Genomic DNA, 18716 nt, shown 5'->3' on the forward strand with positions numbered 1-18716 from the left:
AAATATTGTTATTTTTCTCTGAGGTGATATGAGCAGCTGAAGACCTTTTTTCAGACAGCTGAATTATTCTGTTGTCCCTCTATTCCTTTTCTCCTAACCACAGTTGCTGTAGTTGTTACAAGGATTATTTTTCATTAATGTAGGTCAAGCTTTATTATTATTTCTATTAGCTATTCTTATTTCTAAGTACTTTTGTCACACGGCCACTTACTCAAGGAAGTTCACTCACTGAAAGTTATCTTATGTTGCTAAATCACAGCCTTTTGAAAAACTGGAAAAATACCGCTCTTTCCACAATCTGCAAGTTCACTTTTTTCACTCTAAGGAAAAGTTACAGGAAACACACAGCTCTCAGCTGTGACATTTTGTTCTGGCTGATGTCTCAATTTGTTTCTCAGTTGATCCCTTGTCCTTAGGCAACCATCAATCTTTACCCAATCTTCATCTGTCATAAGGACATCTAAAATCATTGCCTTACTTGGGCATTCCATCACTTGTAAATTGATGAGAAATTCCCCCTGGCACAGCATATTCTTTGGTATCCCAAGCCAAAGTCTCCTATTGACAACACAATTTTTCTTGTCAAGCAAAGCAGGGAGGTACTTACAAAATAAATCAACATGTTTTTTGGGGGGATTCAGGAGTATTTATAGAAGACCCTTCACTACCTTGATGAAATTGTGCATCAGAGCATGTTTGGCTAGCAGCTCTAGAGTGAATATCACTTTTAACATTGCTTGTAAACCAAATTCACAATGGCTCTTGCCTATTCCTTTATCCAACAGGTTAGGCTGATCTAGCAGTTCTACCATATGGCTGTGACCCTTAAAAATATCAGTTAGCTACATTTCTTCCTACCCTGATGATTTCTATTTCCTCTTGCACTTTGCCCAGATGCAGTCTGCTCTTGAAGCTGGAAATGCTGCCTCTTCCCATCTGTTGTGACATTTGTCCAGCTTGATCATGATGGCTTTACCATCACTCCTGGCATTAATCACCATGTGCAGCGCCTTGTTAGATGTTTCCAGGAGCTTGTCCCTGCACCATCCAGGTGTATTTCCAATGAGACAGTACCTCCACTGTGCTCTGCATTAATTCTGACCTCTCCTCTTGAAAGGAGCTTTCTTCCCTGTAGCCAGAGTACTTGACCTACTTGGTCATCACCTGTGAGTTCTGGGGCACCCTGTGTCACAGGTACCTGAGACACAGCAACCATAAATGTATGAAGAGCATGGCCAAAGGTAAAAGGCTTAGGAAAGTCAAGCTTCCAGATCAAACTGAGAAACAAGAGCACCTTTCTACGCAGCTTTGTCCTCTCCTAACTCCTGACTAAGAAACATGATAAATAAAATAATACAACAGGTTAGCTGGAATCCAAAAGTGCTCTGGTGAAGGCTGTCAGCATTGCATTTAGGTCCATCCAAGGAATCCTGATATGGGGAAAGATAACTCACACCACCACAGCTCATGCAGGATGAGTGACAAGTGCCTCCAGCAGAAGGGTGCTGGGTGGAAAATACAGGGCCTTGACTGACTCAACAGACAGGTCAGACTCTCTCAGTGATATGATCTAAGAGATGGGATCCAGGAATCAGTGAAGGGAGGGTGCAGGTTCACTTAACACAAGGAAGAAGATGCGGGCTACTTAGTGGTTAGGTTTCCTGAACCCACTGAAGCCAGTAAAGCACAATCCCACCCTCATGTGGTGAGGTGCAAGGGAAGTGATGCTCCCCACCCTCCTCTCTGTGGGAATATCTGCTAGTATTCATCAAGAAATTCAGTGGGCCTGGTCAGAATCCCAGAATGGGTAAGGGTGGAAGGGACTACCAGAGGAGTAATCTGGTCTCAACTCCTGTCCTCAAGCAGGGTTGTCCCAGACCACATGGGACAGGATTGCCCCCAGACAGTTCTGGAATAACTGCAGTGAGGGAGACTCCACAACCTCTCTGGGCAATCAGCTCCAGTGTTCAGACACCTGCCCAGTAAAGAAGTTCTTCCTTCGTTCACGTGGAACTTCCTGTGTTCCAGTTTCTGCCGTTGTCTCGTCTTCTTGGCGCCACCAAGAACAGGATCCTGGCTCCTTCCTCTGACACCCAGCCTGCAGATAACTTATAGACAATGATGAGGTCCCCTATCAAACATCTCTTACCAAGCCTGAACAGGCCCAGCTCCCTCAGCCCTTCCTCATGAGGCTAAGATCGCCTAATGATCTTTATTCCCCTTTGCTAGACCTGCTCCAGGAGCTCCATGTCTCTCTTGGATGGAGGAGCCCAGAATGGGACACAGCACTGCAGACTCCCCTCACCAGGGCTGAGTGGAGCCTCACCTCCCTCGCCCTGCTGGCAATGCTCTTCCTAATGCATGCCAGGACACCAGGACACACTGCTGGCTCATGGAGAGCTTGTTGTCCACCAGGACCCCCAGGTCCTTCTCTGAAGAGCTGCTCACCAGCAGGTCAGCCCCCAGCCTGTGCTGGTACATGGGGTTATTTTTCCACATGTGTAGGGCCCTGCATTTGCCTTTGCTGAATTTCAGAAGGTTCCTCTCTGCCCATCTCTCCAACCTGTCCCTCTGCAGGACTGCACAACACTGAGGTATTGGAAACTCCTCCCAGCTTGGTGTCACCAATGAACAAGATGAGAAAGCATTTACCCTTCATCCAAGTCTTTGATGAGCAAGTTAAACAAGGATGGGCCTGGTACTGAACCTTGTGGGATACCACTAGTGACAGGCCTTCAGCTAGACCCTGTGCCACTGACTATGACCTTCTGGGATCTGCTGTTCAGCCAGTTCCCAATCTGTGCACTCATCCAGTCCTCACTAAGTTTGTCTATGAGAATCTTGTGAGAGACAGTATTGAAAGTCTTGCTGAAGTCAAGACAGACTCGAATATCCCCTGCTCTGCCCTCATCCATCCAGGCAGTTGTCTTGTGGTAGAAGGCAATCATGTTGGTCAAGCATAACTTGCCTCTAGTGAAGTCAAGCCGACTCTCCTGCTCACCTTCCTGTATTCCACATGCTTAGAGATAACCTCCAGAATGAGGTGCTCCATCACCTTGTTGGCATTGAGGTGAGGCTGACTGGCTGACTGGTTTCCTGGGTCCTCCTTCTTGGCCTCTTTGAAGAGTGGGGTGACATTTGCTTTCTTCCAGGCCTCAGGCCCCTCTCCTGATGTCAGACCCTTCAAAGATGACCGCTGTGGTGTTCAGCAGCTCCTCAGCACTGTGGATGCATCCCTACAAGGGCCATGGATTTGTGGATATCCCATTTCCCTAGGTGATCTCTAACCCAATTCTCCCTGCCTAGGGGAGAATCTTCCTTCCAACATTTCTGAGGGTTAATAAGCTGATGAACCAGTCTGCCTAAATATTCAATGGGAAGACCTTCTTGCCCAGTCCAGAGATATGACCCCGAAAGGGTGGTCTTGGACAAATGAATGTTCAAGAGATCAGCACTCAGCAGCCACAGTCCTGAGCTAAATGCTGGCAGAGGGACTGCCCAGATGCCTCCTGCCATGGAGCCCCATCCAGTCTGTGCTCAGACTGTTCTTGGGCATTAAACATTCACATTAATGCCCAGGCACTGAGCCAGACAGGACTTGATACTGCTTCCTGAGCAGGCACTGCCGAGAGGTGTCCTGGAAAGGAGGTAACACTGGGGACTCAAGAAGCAACACAGCACTGAGTAGTTCCTGGACATCACAGTTCCCAGCAGGGCACATGGTGGAGAAAAGCAGGCTTGATACTCCTCAAAGAATGAAAAGGAGCCCACAGAGAAGAACTCAGTAGATGGAGGGACCACATCTCATTTCAGCATCAAAGATGTGGGGTCACCACAGCTGGACAGGTGGCCCAGCTAACACTGGGGCCTTGGGCTGTGCTTCCCACACTGAGGAACTGCTGAGGCAAGGGATCCTTGCTGCATATCCAGCAAGAGATCTTGGGCTGTCAGACTGGTGGGGGAACAGAGCCTCTTGCTGGTGATACAATTCACAGGGAACAGCATCTTGCACACGTGGGTGGTGGAGATTTTGGTTTCACTGCAAATGGAGTCCTGGCAGGCAGTGTGGGACCAGGGTCACCACATGTCCTGGGACATGGGTGTCTGGCACCTGCTGCTCCTCTGCTCAAGGCAGAGATGTCATCCTTCTGTGCTTCACTCCTGAAATCTCTCAGGGCATGTACTCTGCAATCTTCTGGGTTCCTTAAGCAGTACCAAGGCAAAGGTATGCATGTCCTGGATTATGCACAGGGGAAGCCAGAAGTTGTCAGAACATTTACAGAACTCTCCACAGGAGAGAAAGAGAAGAAAACACTGCAAAGATGCCTACAGGTAAGGGGACTTGCATGAAACTGAAGAGCCTCCAGACAGGATAGAAGTGATCCCTGATCTACTGTGTGTGAGGCATCATCACTTGAAAGTAGAAAACTGAAATAGTAAAATATTTCCTCTGGCTTTAGCTCTTTTAGGTAGAAAAATAAAGAGGGAAGAGGGAAAGGAATGGAAGAAACAGTTGAACAAGGTGGCATAGAGGTGAGGGCCATGGCAGCCACAGACACACACCTCCCATCTACCCACACACCCACAGGCAGCCAGGGCTTCTGCTGCTTCCCAGCACCCTGCTGCTCCCGTGAAACACTTTCCCAACTTCCTGCAAGCAGTGAAGACGGCAGTCAGGAGCCACAGCAGACCACAGGCTGAAGAACTGCCATTCCCCAGCACCAGCAGTGCTCCACCTGCGCCCTGATTTCCTGCTTCCTGCTCAATTCTTCTGCCATTTGCAGGGACTCACCTCCCTGCCTGCTCTAGGCAGCTCAGCCCCTGCTGGAATGCCAACACATGCCTTAACACACAGGGCAGGCACGGGCAGAGCACCTCACCCTGCCCAACACGGACACTGTGCCGTGGTGCATGGATGCCACAGCGCTCCCAGCTCATGCACCCAGCAGCATCAGCCACCCAGCCACATCTACATCTACAGAGAGAAACTCCTGCATCCCTCAGCCCCCGTTTTATCTTCCATACCTAATCTTAGAGATGTTCCAAAAACTCTACTGCCATGTGCTTTCTTCTCTCTTCAGTACCTTTAGTGAGAAGCATTTTTTCTCCAGAGCTTCACCTGCCTTGGCTGTGCAGGCTGTGTCCACTTCTCAGTGATCACACTGCCTCTCTGGAGGCTGCTTGCTCCCTCCTGACACCCTGCCAGGCCTCAGCCTCCTGTCACCATGACTGGAGGAGCCAGCCAGGAAAATGCCACAGGAGATGGTGTGACAGGGGATCCCCACTGAGGTTACACTGAGGTGGGATATGGGACTGAGGGCAGGCAGGAAGGTGCTCTGGGATGCCCTGGTGTGGCACAAGAGACCAGGAAACAGGAAGAGGTTCACAAGCCAGGATCAGTTCCATTTTTCAGTCCTTCGGCCTCTGCATTGATGATGCTCCAGGTTAAAAACAAGGCAGCCCATGCAGCACCAGTGCCTATTGATGGCCAGTGGCTCTCAGAACAGGGATCTCACCCCTGTCCTACCTGGGACTCCCATAGGAGACCCAGTGATGCAGGCTTGGCGTCTGAGGGACCACAGCCCTGCCTCAAGCCCCGCCTGGCCCGCGGCAGCACAGGAGAGGCCACACCCAGCGAAGCTGTAGAAAAGGAAATCGTCCCATTTAATGACCTCGCCCCCGTAACACAGACGTGAGCAAAGCAAAGTGCACAGTGAGCGGGACTCGGCCCCCGCCCCCGAGAAGGCCTGGGAGGCTCGGGGTGCCCGGTACGGCACGGGCAGTGCCAGCCAGGTGCCCGGCCAGCAGCAAGGACAGGGAGAGCCCCGGGCTCGGTCCAGTTGGCACCAGTGTCAGGTCCAGTTTGCAGGGAGGTACGGCTCTCGTTGGGCTCCGTGAAGCGCAGGGAGGGCAGGGGCAAGTCAGGTGTACCAGGACGGAGGCCAGAGGAGGTGGGTCTGGGGCGCCTGGGAGCACGTCCTGCAGAACGCCACCGTGGCAGGTTTGGAGCCTCCCTGCCCAAAGCACGGCTTACCCAAAGCAGGGAAAGGGAATGGAGAAGGGGCTGAAGGCAGAGCAGCCCGGGCAAGGGCCCTCAGGTCTATCTAGCTATTCCCATTTGCAAGGTATCCGGTGAGGGGGTGTGCGGGGTCTGCCAAGTACCCCAAAATGGGAGTGAGCCTGGGCGACAGACGTTTACCAGCAGTTCCACGTCCCTGACAGTCTCTCCCAGGTGTGACTCAGGCAACCCCGTGCCAGGAAGGGGGTCCGAGGGAGCCGGGCCTCCCCTCATTATCTGATGGAAGCATCGCTGGGGGGATCGCGGTCAGATTCCTCACTCTCCTCATTCGGGGCTGACTCGCTGTTGGAGGTCGGGGTGAAGGCAGGAGACTTTCTGCAGAGAACAGTAAAGGGCAGCAGTCACAGCATCGCCCAGGGGGAGGGAAAGGACCCAGTTTGGTGTGGGCAGGGGTCAGCAGAGCAAGAAGGACAGAAGCTGAAGCGCCCTTTGGGCATGTGTATGTCTGCAGGAATCCCTGGGTGCTGGGAGGGTGTTCCAGAGGACACCAATCAAGAGCATGAAGCAGAGCTGGGGGAGACGTTGGAGGGGCCTGCCCAGAGCAGGAACCTGACAAGGTATGTAAGGCCAAGGGGTCTGTGGAAGTCCACCACAGGGGTCCCCAGCCTGGAGCCACCCTGGCTCCACAGGCCTTTGGGGACTTAGACGATGTCCCTGCACAATGGCAGCTCCTCTCTCCACAGGGGGGGGTCTGGCTTCATGTGTCAAAAGTGAGTCCTGTGTGTCTCCTGCCTTCTGCAGAGGCAGCACCATGACCTCTGTGGAGGCCAGCCAGGCGTCCAACAGCCTCTGGGAACCGCCCTCTCCCCACACCACATGAGGGCAGGGCAGGAGTTCTACCACGTCCTTCAGCTCCCTCCCACCACCACCCCGGCTTCAGACCCAGAGCCTGGGTGTCCTGGCTCTCCTGCTGGAGCTCACCTGTCCCCAGACTGGGTGATGAGCCGCCGGCAAGTCTCCATCTGCACATCCAAGCCTCGCTTCATGCTGCACATCTCCATGTACTCGTGGAGGTGCCGGTTCATGTCATTTTTGGCTGTGGCCAGTTCCAGCTGCTCAAGGGAAACGGTGCAGAGATGATCCCAGGGCACGTGGCGCAGGGCAGCGGGCATGGCCAGACCGAGGACTGTCACCCACATTACCAGTGACCTGCTCCAGCATTGTGTCTCCCTCCCCCAGGGACCCACTCCCCCATTTCACACCCTTCTGTGCCATGGCACCCCCACTTCCTCCTTCTCCCACCTCTATTTGGTCGATGGTTTCCTGGTACTCCTTCTCACGGCTCTTGAACAGCGACTCCGTGTCCTTGATCACCTTCTCCAGGCTGTCATCCTGCTGCTGAGGAGAGCAGACAGCAGGTTTAGAGGCAGGGAAGCGTCCAACATGAGGAACCAAAGGCAAGAGAGAGACAAATCAGAGAAAGAACTGGCAGCACAGAGAAAAGAGGAAGAAATATATACAGTGTAGTACAAATAAGACAGGATTCAATCCTGTCAACATGGACTTGAGACTCAGGACTCGCCACACTGGGCAGTGACCACATCAACACGAACAAGCCCAGCATTGCATTGAAGACTTGGAGAGCACAGACCATTCCTGAGCATGATCCATCCCCAGGGGACAGCCAAGGACCAAAGATTTGGGATGACAAGGGCTTTGGCCAGACACCAAGGCCCCTCCTTGGGCAGTTTTGCTGCACAGTGGGTAGGTGGGCTGGAGAACGTGAGCAAGAATCACCAGAGACCAGTCCAGCCAGAGGAAGTGTTCTGTTCTGGACGGGCTGCGGCTCTCCCCACATGTGTGCACCCCACCCTCAGCACACCCCTCAGGCTACAGGTCCCTGTCTCTGAAAAGGAGACCTCGACAGGATGCTGTAATGTATTCATGCAGAAAAGGTAGGAAAGCATCGTGTACAGGCCTGCAAAGACAAAGGGGCTGAAATCTGGTCTTTGAGAGAGCATCTTCCCAGGCTCAGGCAGGATCGAGCGTCCCAACCCAAGGAGACCTCAGGGCCCTGACACCACCGTTACCTCCCCCTGCACCTCTGCGGCTGCAATGGCGTATCCAGAGAAGTCCTCCCAGAGGAGCAGCGTTTCTTCTGTCTCCTCCCACGTGAGGCTGTCACAGTCGTCCTCAAAGTCATATTCCCTCCTGGGCACAAGGGAACAGCACGTCAGCACCCAGCAGGAGAGCACAGCAGGTAGGGGGCTGTGTCAGTGCCAAAGCCTTGCACCCACTCATGAGCAGGGCTGCAGCTCTTGGGGGTCTGGCCAGGGTGAACTCAGGTGTGCCCAAACCCAACAGCTGATGGGGAAGGGGCTGGTTTTATGGTCAGGAGCCCCAGCAAATCCAGGCACAGATTCCCAAAAAGCAGGAAGAGGGGCAAGAGGAGGGGAGCTGGACCAGCTCCCACTCTCGGCATAGGTGGGCTTAGGTCTCCCAGGGGGTCAGTCCCACTGTGCCACAGAGCACAGGGTGACCACTCTCCACAGCAGCATCTCTCATTTCACCCTCACCTGGCAAGGGAAGGCACAGACCACCCTTGCCCTCCCCATCCCAGGGCCAGCAGGGAGCCTGGTGCTGGAGCCTGGCTGCACAGCACGGGCAGAGGTGCGCAGCAGCCGCACTCACAGCTGGTTCAGCATCCTCTGCATTTCCTCATTGATACTCATGGCCGTGGTCTCGTCCTCCTCCTCCTCGTCGGGCTTCCGGGAGGCATCGCTCTCCGACAGCGAGGTGTCCTCGTCGCTGACCTGCCTGCGCTCCCGCTTCCGCCCCACCGAGGCTGGGACCTTAACGGGAGACAAGTGCAGAGACTACAGAAACGAGGCCGGGTCCGAGGGCAGGAGCAAGGAGTGGGCAGGAGATGGAGAGGAAAGGAATGGTGGAGGGACAGAAAGGCAGGGAAAGAGAGAAAGACAGAAAGAAAGGAAGGAAGAAAAGAGAGAGAGAGAGAGAGAGAGAGAGAGAGAGAGATGGGCTCGTTATGATCAGGTTAAAGATGGGTGCAATGGATAAAACATGGTTTTAGCATTTTCTAAAATTAAAGCTAAGCAACTAAAGATGGAATCTATGAATTTGATGAGAAAAAAACAATGTAGTTTTACTGCAGAAAAACTCAAATCACCCACCACCCCAGTCCAGAGACAGGGAAACACAGTGACAGAAACAGGAAAAAAGAGACAGTCTGAAAAACGTGAAATATGTCAATATTTATAGGCCAACCTTTTTTAAAGAAAGTTTAAAATTTTTAAAATTTCTCAACTGAATGGAACTAACCAGTTGCTTCTGTAGGGACAAAGAGCGAGACAGAAAAGCAGCAACATCCAGAAAGAGAAAAGAGACAGAGACAGAGACAGAGAAGAGAGACAGAGAGAAGATGGCGGAGAGGGGAAGGGAAAGGAGAGAGATGGAGTTAGAGACAGACACTCAAGCAACTTGTCTCCCTCCTGCAGCTGCTCCCCTAGCACTGGGGGGTCCCCGGGCCCAACACAACACATCAGCAAGAGGTTGAGGGGACTCTTGATGTCCAAAGCAACATCTGGAGCATTCCACCTCCACTCTGTGCCCTTTTGCCTGGTCCTCCCGAGAGAGACAGAAAGCAGGGGACCAGAAAGAGCAAGGGCAAGGGTGACCACACCACCTCTAGCAGGGGGCGGGTGTTGTCTCTTCTACCTCCTCCTTTGGGATCTCTCCTCCCCAGAGCTGGTGGCTGAGTTGGGATCAGCAGCGGGCGCTTCTCACCTGAAACATCTTGATCATGTCCTCGCAGTTCCGCTGCTGTGCCACGTCACACAGCTTGGCAGTGATGTCGATGCGACGGCAGATGTCCATGTCCACCTTCATGGCCTTCTCCTGGATCTTGGTGTCCAGCTCCGTGATGTTCTGAACCCACAGCACCACAGGAAGGGGACAAGGGAGGAATATTAGGCAAGACAGATGGCAATAAGTGCCCCCATGTTCCCCCTCATGCAGGACTACTCCCTCGTCCCTGCTTTGCTCGCTGTGCCCCAGACCAACCCTGCCAGTGCTGGATGGAACTGCTTTTCTACACAGCCACGCCACATGGGTAGGACACTGCTGTGGGCTTGGAGAGGGATTGGGGACTCACATTGCTCATCAGTCCCTTGAAGACAACAAGCTCTGCCTTGAGCTGCTCCACCTTCATGGCCAGCTCCTCCTGGCAAGCTTCAGCCTCCTGGGCTTCCTGCGCCAGGGCGAGAGAGACGTGCAAATCAGCACCAGCGTGGGGCAGCCGGGGTGCAGGGGCAGGGGGAACAGGCAGGCTCACCTCCTGCAGCTCAGTCACCCGGTCCTGAAGCTGGACACGCACCGTGTACTCCTCTTCCCATCTAGGGAGACAAACGCCGCTCAGATCCCATCAGCCTCGCCTTGCTGGCTGCCAAAGGGAGAGCACGGAGCGGCAGCTGCTCACCCCACAGCCATCCGAGAGGGGGGCACGACAGCACCAGCCCGGGAAGGAGAATGTGCCCAGGAATGCATGGCCTCTTGTTTTCGGGCCATGGCAGCTGCCAAGCCCATCGTCCCCCCAGCCACAAACGCTGCCCCACCCACCACGGCCCGCCCTGTGCTGGGGGGAGCTGGGGACACCGACCACAGGCTCTGCCCAGCAGCTGGGCCGCACACCCACGGCCTCTCACAGCCCATCGGCCTCTCCCTCTGAGGCCTGGGCCACAGCAGCTCCAGCCCTCACAACAGCTCTGCAGATGGACTGCGGAGTTGCCCCCATCTGCATCACTTCTGTGACCACACCACTTCTGTGTGCGTCTGCGGTGCTGCAGTTCAGGCTGTCCGGAAGCACAAACCCTGATCCTGACACCGAACCAGCTCACAGCGAGAGTGACCACCATGTGCACCAAGGGCTGCTCCTCTGCCTGTCCCAATGCAGAGGGCAGACACACTGCCTGGGCAGGGGCACAAGACTCCTTGGCTCTACTGCTGCGTACCAGGTTGGACTAAAGAACACTGTGTCATCCCGCAAGGGAGCAGGATGGATTGTGCCCCTTTATGCCGGGCTGTCCAGTGGGTATTGGGCTCTGCAGCTTTGCAAAAAGCAGAGCTGCAAGGCGCCCAGCCTTGCTGTGCAAAGACACATCCCCTAGCAATTATTATATTACATTTCAGTGCATGAGCTCAACCTCTTGGGTCTCACTGCAGTGTTGGCCCAGCCCACGGTCTGTTGGGAGGCCATCAAGCCGTGCCGCCCTTGGCTAAATGATGATCCCATAGATCAGGGGGTTGGCATGTGCTGCTGTGTAGCATGGGGCAGGGCTGCTGTATTCTTACCCAGCTCCTGGCTCTTCTGGGAGAGCCAGATTTTTCTGAGAAAGCGAGATCACTCTGGGACAGCAACCAGAGCTGGACTCTTCCTGGTGCTGTGAGGTCTGGTTTCTATTTAATGCCTGCAAGCACCAACACAGACACTGCGACTCTGCAAAAGGATGTGAAAAATCTCTCCTCTCACTTACCCACACCAAATTTGAACAATAAATCCTAAGGTCTAGGAGGCCAGAAAGCATATGAAAAGCCCTCACATTTGTTATCTCAGGGTATCTGGACAATCTGACGACGTGGGAGAGCCCTGGCTTGTGAATTTCTGAGCTCTTAAAGCTAGCAATGCTGCTCCTTACTCAAACAAGGACAAAAGTGTGCACTCCTCAAGTTGGTGTTGGATCCATACCACAGCTTCAGAAGGGGAATCAAAGAGTGTTCCCATCCTTTTGGGGAAAGCGAGATGAAGGGAAAAGAAAGGAGAAAGTTAAAAGGTACAATTGCCCTTATATGGGAACTGCTCAAACAAAGCCTCCCTCCCCAGGGACAAAAATGCCTTCCACCACAATAAAAAATTTTCAGCATCTTTCTTGGTGTGGCACTGCCTCTTTTTTGGTCCCCGCCTCCCTCTGGGTTCCTATATATCCCAGACTCACTGGGGACGTAAAGCAGAGCTGCAAATCCTGGTAAGAGTTCATTTCACAGCAATGCTGTGGAAGATGAGTGCAGGTCACATACACACCGGCTTAGATGGCAGGGGAAAACAGCAATTCACCCCACCAGGGACAAATCCATGCACCCATCCACTGCAAACCTCTCTCCCTCATCTCCTGCCTGGCTCCTTCTCCCCTGTTCCCTCCTGCAATGCACCACTCCTAATAATAACCTGCCTGCAGCACTGCGCCCGCAGCCGCCGCAGGTCGCTGCCAGCTGGAAGCAAGGCTGCCCCAGCCACAGCCCCACGGCCACCCGTGTGCCAAGGGGACAGGGGGCTCCTCCCTGCACTGCTGCACAGCAACAGCCTGCCCAAAGGCAGGCAGCGAGGGCAGGAGGGTCCCAGCTGCACACACACCTGACCAGCACCTTGCCAGCTAGGAGACAGCTCTCCCAAAGCCAGGGATGTGGAAAGATGCAGTGCTGTCCCTGCCAGGTGTGTCCCTTCAACAAGTTCACTGAGAAAAATCAACAATTCCTCCATCCTTAAAATCCTGCTCACTGCCACAGGCACTGGGGTGCTTTACCCCATCCTGCAGGGTCAGTGTACACTGGGGCTTTGGGCTGCTCAAGGCTGAGGCTCCACTTATCCCCCCTCTTGCCACATCTGAACTATGTTGGAGCTCACCTCAATGGGGATGGCCCTACAGCCTGGCACAGCTCCTCAGAGGGCAATTACAAGAAGAAAAAACCTTCTTGAAGCACTTTAACAAACAAGGGGGCTTACAAGAATGATGGAGAGACTTTGTACCAGACCTTTTGCCTGCAGTGACAAGAGGTGAAGGTTTTAAACTGAAAGAAGGTAGGTTTAGATTGGACATAAGGAACAATTTTTTATGATGGTGGTGAGACACTGGAGCAGGCTGCCCAGAGAAGTTGTGGATGGCCTATCACTGGAAATGTTCAAGGTCAGCACTTTGAGCAACCTGATCTAGTGAAACCTCAGAGCAGGGATACAGGGTAACCCCTAAAGGTCCTCTCCAACCCAAATCATTCTGAGAGTCTAACACACAGTGTTGTAGCACTGCTCACTCCACACCTCCAGAGTGTCCTTGCAACATCCAGGATTAGAACTACTTGTGACTACAAGTAGTAGGTGTAGCAGACAGCACAAACCTGACAAGACTCCCAGATCCCCAGCACTTAGCAGGTCTGTGTGATACTCACAGGCACCCTTTGCCCCTATCCCCGCCACCTAATTTCAGTCTGCTCCTCCCAAGGGCAGCTCCCGTGAGCCTCTCTCCTGCTGCTGCAACTATTCTCATCCCTCCCTACAGCCCCCACAGCCCTCCTGGATCCCTGACTTGAATTCCAGGCCCTGTGTATCCAGAGAGAAGCTCCTGCTGCACTGCTCCAAGTGCTCTGGGGCACACGGCAGCAATGCAGCAACGCTGTCCTGATCAAAGCACAAGCTCCAGCCCCCAAGCAATGGGTAAGAGAACTGGGAAGTCCTGTGTTAATATGGCCTCTTCCATCTGTCTCCAGGCAGGTGGCAAAGGCATGACACCAGCTGCACTGTCCCTGTGGCAGATCACAGCCCACCGTGTCAGGGAACTCTCAGCTCCCAAGGGATGTTGGTGTCAGCCCCCAGCATGGAGAAGGGTGTGGAAATGGAATCCTTCTGTCCCATTCCCCTGTTTGGGACCTGCCTGTACCCGTCACAAAGTTCCCAGTCCTGGATAGGGTCTGGGGGTGGGGTCTGCTTTCCCCCAGCTCCTGGTAACATACTCCAAAAATAGATCCCACCAGTAACATTGGCTCACAGCAGCTTGTGGTGCCCCCCCATCTCACCCTCGGCAGCCTTCCCTGAAGGCTCTTGGGAAGAGCAGGACAACCCTGCTCAGCTCTCCGTTCTCCCCAAGTTTCAGCAGCACCACCAAACCCAACTTGGTTACCTCTGGCTGACCCACTTTGAGGCTCAAGCTTTCCTGGCCAAAAAACTGGCTCCAGCTTCCCACTCTCTGATCTGAAAATGCAATGCAAGGAGTGCTGCTCCCCTTTGGAGAAGGAGCCTGACCACTGGCTTAATAATAAAAGGTCTTAGGTACATGCAGCACTTGGTGGGAAAGAAGAAATGCCAACTCTTCCTTTCCATGTGCCTTGCTCAGTGCCTTTGGAGCATCTGAGAGGCAAGTTTGCTCAGCCTAAGCCTTATAAAGCCAAAAGCACAAGGTGTCAACTTGGACCCCAGCCTCCCTCCTGGTACTGGAGCCCGTGGCCATGCAGAACTGGTCAGTGGCACAGCTCCCATGGGGAATTGGGTGTGGAATCACAAACTTCCTAACTGCTTCTAAAGAATCACAGTGTGACTTCTGAAAAGTCCCAGACCAGTGGCTCGGGTGGTGTCAGTCACCAGGGCCACACCAGCCCAGCCTGAGCTCATCCTACGTGCGGATCCGGGAGCAGCCTCGGAAACTGGCCTGACACAAAGAGAGCAGCGGCCACCCTGCACGGGAAAGAAGAACCGGCCAAGAGATTAGCTTTGCATTCTGCTTCACCCTTCTCCAAGGCACGTGCCAGGCCACAGCTATTTTGGGTCGGGAGGAAAGCCCCCGAGGAGTGGGGTGTCCTGCCTCGGCTCTCTGCTGCCGAGGGGCCAGCTGGAGAGTGCTGGCGAGGGAAAGGGCCTAGGAGAGGCCAGCCACCCTGCTGAGGGGCTTCTCCACACCTTCCGACACATCCAGAGAACTCTTTCCTTCCCAGCAGCCTTCTCCACTTCAAACCCGGCTCACCACTGCATGTCCACCTTCCTCACCTACTTTCAGGCTGCTCCTCTTTCCTGAGCATTTCCAGATCCCCTTGGCTTTAAAACACAGCTCCTGGAGTTATTCCTTCCCTGCCTGGAAAAGCATTTCTAGTCCCTCATGCCAGGTTGGTAAGATGGAAAAAGGCTCAAGGAACATCACGAGAGGGTTCGCACACCAGGCGCCAAGGGAGGAGACCCAGGCACAAACAAATGCTTTCGGGAGTCCACATTTTGCCCCATGCTGCCTGCAGCCCGTGCTCCCGAGAAGTCCGGCCAGGACTGTCGCCTTCCCTGCCTGCTTCCCCCTCACATCTCCCACCGGGCAGAGCCCTGCAGCGACAGTCTCGGTCCCCCGGGAATGCCGCTCCCGCCGCCCCTTCTCACCTGCGCTTGTACTCGTCGCGCTCCCTCTTCACCTTGGCCAGCACGTTGTAGAGGGCTCGGATCTCGGGGGTGATGGTGTCGATCTGCACACCCACGCCGTCAGGGTGGACCCAGGAGACGCCGGGTCCCTGCACCAGGGTGGTCTCGGGCCCCGGGCCGAGCCGCCGCGCTTGCGAGAAGGACCAGATGGTGCCGGGCATGAAGCGGGAGCCGGCGGAGTAGGCGGAGGGCTGGCCGGGACCCCCGGGGCGGGAGCCGGGGGACCCCAGCGCCCGGGCCGAGCCCAGCCCAAGCCCCGGCCCCAGGCCCAGCCCCAGGGTGCGGATGGGACCCACGAAGCCGGTCTGCACCGCCTGGTCCCGGCGCGGGGGTCCCCGGCCGCGGCCGCCCGCCCCCTCCTCCAGCGCCTGCTGCAGCTGCTTCTCCAGCTGCCGGTTGCGCCGCTCCAGCTCGTGGACCTTGGCCAGGAAGCAGCGGAACCGCAGGTTCAGCGTCTTGAGGACGCTGATGTTGGAGCCCAGGTCGTTGCGGAGGGCCATGGCGGCGGGCGGCGCGGGGAAGGGGCCGGCGGGCGGCTCCCCGCCCAGGGGCTCGGCGGCGGGCGGCGGCGGCGGCAGCTCGGGGCCCGCCAGCCCCTGCTGCTCCTGCGGCAGGAGGAAGAGGTTGGGGCCGAAGAGCGGGTTCATGGCGGCGGCGGGACGGGGCGGGGAGCGCCGGGCGGGGGGATGCGCCCGGCCGGCCCCGGCGGCGGGGGCGCGGCTTCCGCTGCGGCGGGGATGCGGCGGCGGCGGCGGCGGACGCCGAGAGCCGCCCCCGCTCCCGCCCGCTCCCCGCCGCCGGCCCCGGGCGGAGCGAGCAGACGAGGGGACGCGACAGAACCTCCCTTTCCTCTGCCGGCCCCGTCTCTCCCCCCGCCGAGGGGTGGCCCGGCCTCCCCGGAGGGCTTCGGGGCGCCCCGGGGCGAAGGGACGCGGCCCGGGCCAGCAGGATTCCCGGAGGGAAGTCCCTCTCCGGCTAGCTGAAGCCCCGCCTGTTACCGATTTCCGTAACTAGCCCAGCCGCAACACAGTGTGCTTCTGCCTCCTTTTTAATATTTTATTCTTTTTTTTTTTTTCCGTAGAACTTAGTGCTTTCCCAGAGCTGCCTCCCTTAAAGAAGGAATAATTTTGCCTCTGCGCCCCAAAGCCTCTCCTTATCCTCTCTGGAGCCCCCAAGACAGCCCTGTGCCCGCAGCCCGCCTACGGGCAGCTGCCGCTGGACAATGGCGAGCCAGCGGGCAGAGAAGGCTGTGTGGATGGAGGCAGCCTCTCAGACATCATGCTTGGCCTGCAACCGGCTTCCTCCTTCCTTGTTCACAAAGCAGCCTCGGCTCTTGTTTCATGTCCCTTATTTCAACCTACTTTAGGTCATTCCCTCTCACCCCCTGAGCCCGACCCCAGGTGAATTCTGCAGAAAGCGCTGGCGTCGCCCCTCACCCCATTAGCCGGTGGGAGGAGACTGCGCACAAATCGATCGCTACATAAATATTTTATGGCTGTGGACGCCTGTGTTCCCTTGTTTTCTGTGTGCTCCTGGCCCGTTCTCCCAGGACTTGAGGGGCTGAGCCGAGCGTGGCACTTGTGCAAAGCGGCCTCTGATGTGTCAGCTGAGCCATCGGCAAGGGGTGAGAGAGCAGTGGGATGGAATTCAGAGAGATGCCCAGCACCACACTAGGCTGAGCTCTGTGGAAGGAGCTGGGCATGCTCCAGTGGGGCTACAGCCCTTCCCTTGGGATCAGAGGTATGGCTCAATCCACACTGCCAGGAACTTCCCGGCTCCAGTGAGGATGGCCAGCTTTGTGAGTCTTGACTGACAGTCTGCCTATTACATGTTCCCTGCTGCTTCTCCTCCAGGGCTACAGGTCTCCTCCATCCTCCATTACTCTTCTGCCATCGTGACCTGGGAGCAGTCCAAATGAAATTTGTTCCCCTCTCCTGCCTTGCTGTGTCCAGCATCAGTTGTATCCTGTGGCCTGCCTGTCTCCCCTGTCCTGCCCACAACTCAGGGCTCCCCACAGCAAGTGCATTTATAATACTTCCTCTCCCACCATTTATAATACTTCCTCTCCCACCAGTAACCATCTGCATCCTCCCTGGCACACCCATGACCACTGGAACCCAACTGGATTTCAGTCCCTCCAAGATGGGCTTAGGTTGGGGAAGAAGTGAGCTTTCCTCTTTGTCATCTCCTTTTTAACTCTTTTCCTCTTCTCAAGCAGATGTTCCTTTGCCTCTGACTAGGGAGGCTGAGCAGCAGCAAGCAGTGCTATTATCCAAGGAAAGGAGGGTAGGAAGGCTTTCCTCATGGGCAGGCAGAAGAGATCCCCATCTTCCAAAAACCAGTGCTGCAATAGCAGCTGGTAGGGAGCAATGTGCCTGGCAGCAATGCTGCCAAATAAACAAACACCCAGGGAAAAGAGAAGGACAGATGGACAAGAGGAATCCCAGTCAAGAAGCTTGTTTTGAAGCAGCACTGACAGTTCCAGCTCAGAAACCTCCCAGCATGTGACTTTCAGCCACCGCTGACTCCCTCCTTCCTGCTGCCACGTCCTGTCACAGCCTGCCTGCGTGCCTGGCAGCTGTGCCAGCATCCTCCCCCCTCACCACTCCTGCTTTTACCCCTCCACACCCTTGCACCTGGGCAAGCAAGGTCAGACTGGGGGGACCTGCTGCTGCTATGTGCAGCCAGTGAAGAGCACAGGTGAGAGCAGCACCACAAACTGGCAGCAAGTGCCTTCCCAAGCTCTGCTTGGCCTCTCCTGTCCAGCCAGGGAAACCCAGCAAGTGGAGCTGATTAATGAAATGCCAGTGGAGGAAGGAAAATGCCATCCATCAGGAAAAGCTTTTTTTACCAGCAGGCCAACACAGCACTGGAGCAGGTGGTGGGATCCCTGTCTGTGGTGGTTCTTGGGGCCCAGCTGTGCAAACCCAGAGATGTGAGCTAGTGCTGGGACAGCCCTACTTACTGCAGGGACTGGGCTACAGACCTCCAGCACCTCTTCCCACCAACACTCCTGCTGCCTTCTGGACAGGAGGCAATGTGGAGCCTCCTTTTTTCTCTAACTTCGTTTGCTTAGGATACTTGCTGGGGTAAAGGATTCCTACTGATGCAGAAGGTGGCTGGGGCCAAGGGCCAACTTGTTCTAGTTATTCCTGCAGAAGCCCAGAAACTGGAGACAATCCTGCTACCCAGGGGACCACAGCACTCCTCCTCTGGGCCTCAATCTCACTGCAGCACAACAGCTCCTTCTCCTCATCTTCCCCTCTTGGTTCACCTAACACCTGGCACTTCTCCAGACCCTCCCACTGCTCCTGCTCCCACTTTGTCAGCTCAGGGTCAACAGTGGCACTGCTGAGCTGCAGCTGCTGACATGCAGAGCTGCTTGTTGCAGCTCTTGAAATCATTCCTGTAGCCAATGTGAAAAAAGACACTTACTTGCAAACATGGTGGTATTTATTTTCC

General features: G+C 55.2%; 1 protein-coding gene and 1 long non-coding RNA gene across 7 annotated transcripts; one reads left to right on the forward strand and one right to left on the reverse strand.

The window, feature by feature from the left end:
• Positions 1-5641: 5641 nt before the first annotated feature.
• IFFO1 (intermediate filament family orphan 1) lies at positions 5642-15929 on the reverse strand. 6 transcript variants are annotated; one of them, XM_066572156.1, is made up of 10 exons: positions 15216-15929; positions 10371-10431; positions 10191-10286; positions 9824-9964; positions 9305-9367; positions 8711-8895; positions 8110-8230; positions 7322-7414; positions 7001-7131; positions 5642-6394 (listed from the first exon to the last, which is right to left on the reverse strand). In XM_066572156.1, exons 1-10 carry the CDS (start codon positions 15899-15901, stop codon positions 6292-6294), a joined length of 1680 nt encoding a protein of 559 aa, XP_066428253.1. In that variant the 5' UTR covers positions 15902-15929; the 3' UTR covers positions 5642-6291. The 6 variants fall into 6 exon arrangements, with proteins under 6 accessions (XP_066428253.1, XP_066428252.1, XP_066428255.1 ...); XM_066572155.1 differs by having other exon boundaries at positions 7322-7417; positions 15216-15926; XM_066572158.1 differs by lacking the exon at positions 9305-9367 and having other exon boundaries at positions 15216-15927.
• LOC136571632 (uncharacterized) lies at positions 15780-16756 on the forward strand. The gene is made up of 2 exons (XR_010785721.1): positions 15780-15877; positions 16336-16756. It is a non-coding gene; the product is annotated as an uncharacterized lncRNA (long non-coding RNA).
• Positions 16757-18716: the final 1960 nt, after the last annotated feature.

This window comes from Molothrus aeneus, chromosome 2 (assembly GCF_037042795.1).
Source record: "Molothrus aeneus isolate 106 chromosome 2, BPBGC_Maene_1.0, whole genome shotgun sequence".
NCBI lineage: Eukaryota > Metazoa > Chordata > Aves > Passeriformes > Icteridae > Molothrus > Molothrus aeneus.

Excerpts from the sequence above, each read along its gene's own strand:
- IFFO1 (XM_066572155.1), bottom strand. The coding sequence starts at position 15,901 with ATGAACCCGCTCTTCGGCCCCAACCTCTTCCTCCTGCCGCAGGAGCAG. Across the intron at positions 8,231-8,710 it reads CAGAGGATGCTGAACCAGCT|GAGGGAATATGACTTTGAGG; the intron begins GTGAGTGCGGCT and ends CCTTGTGCCCAG. Across the intron at positions 7,132-7,321 it reads AAACCATCGACCAAATAGAG|CTGGAACTGGCCACAGCCAA; the intron begins GTGGGAGAAGGA and ends TCCCTTGAGCAG.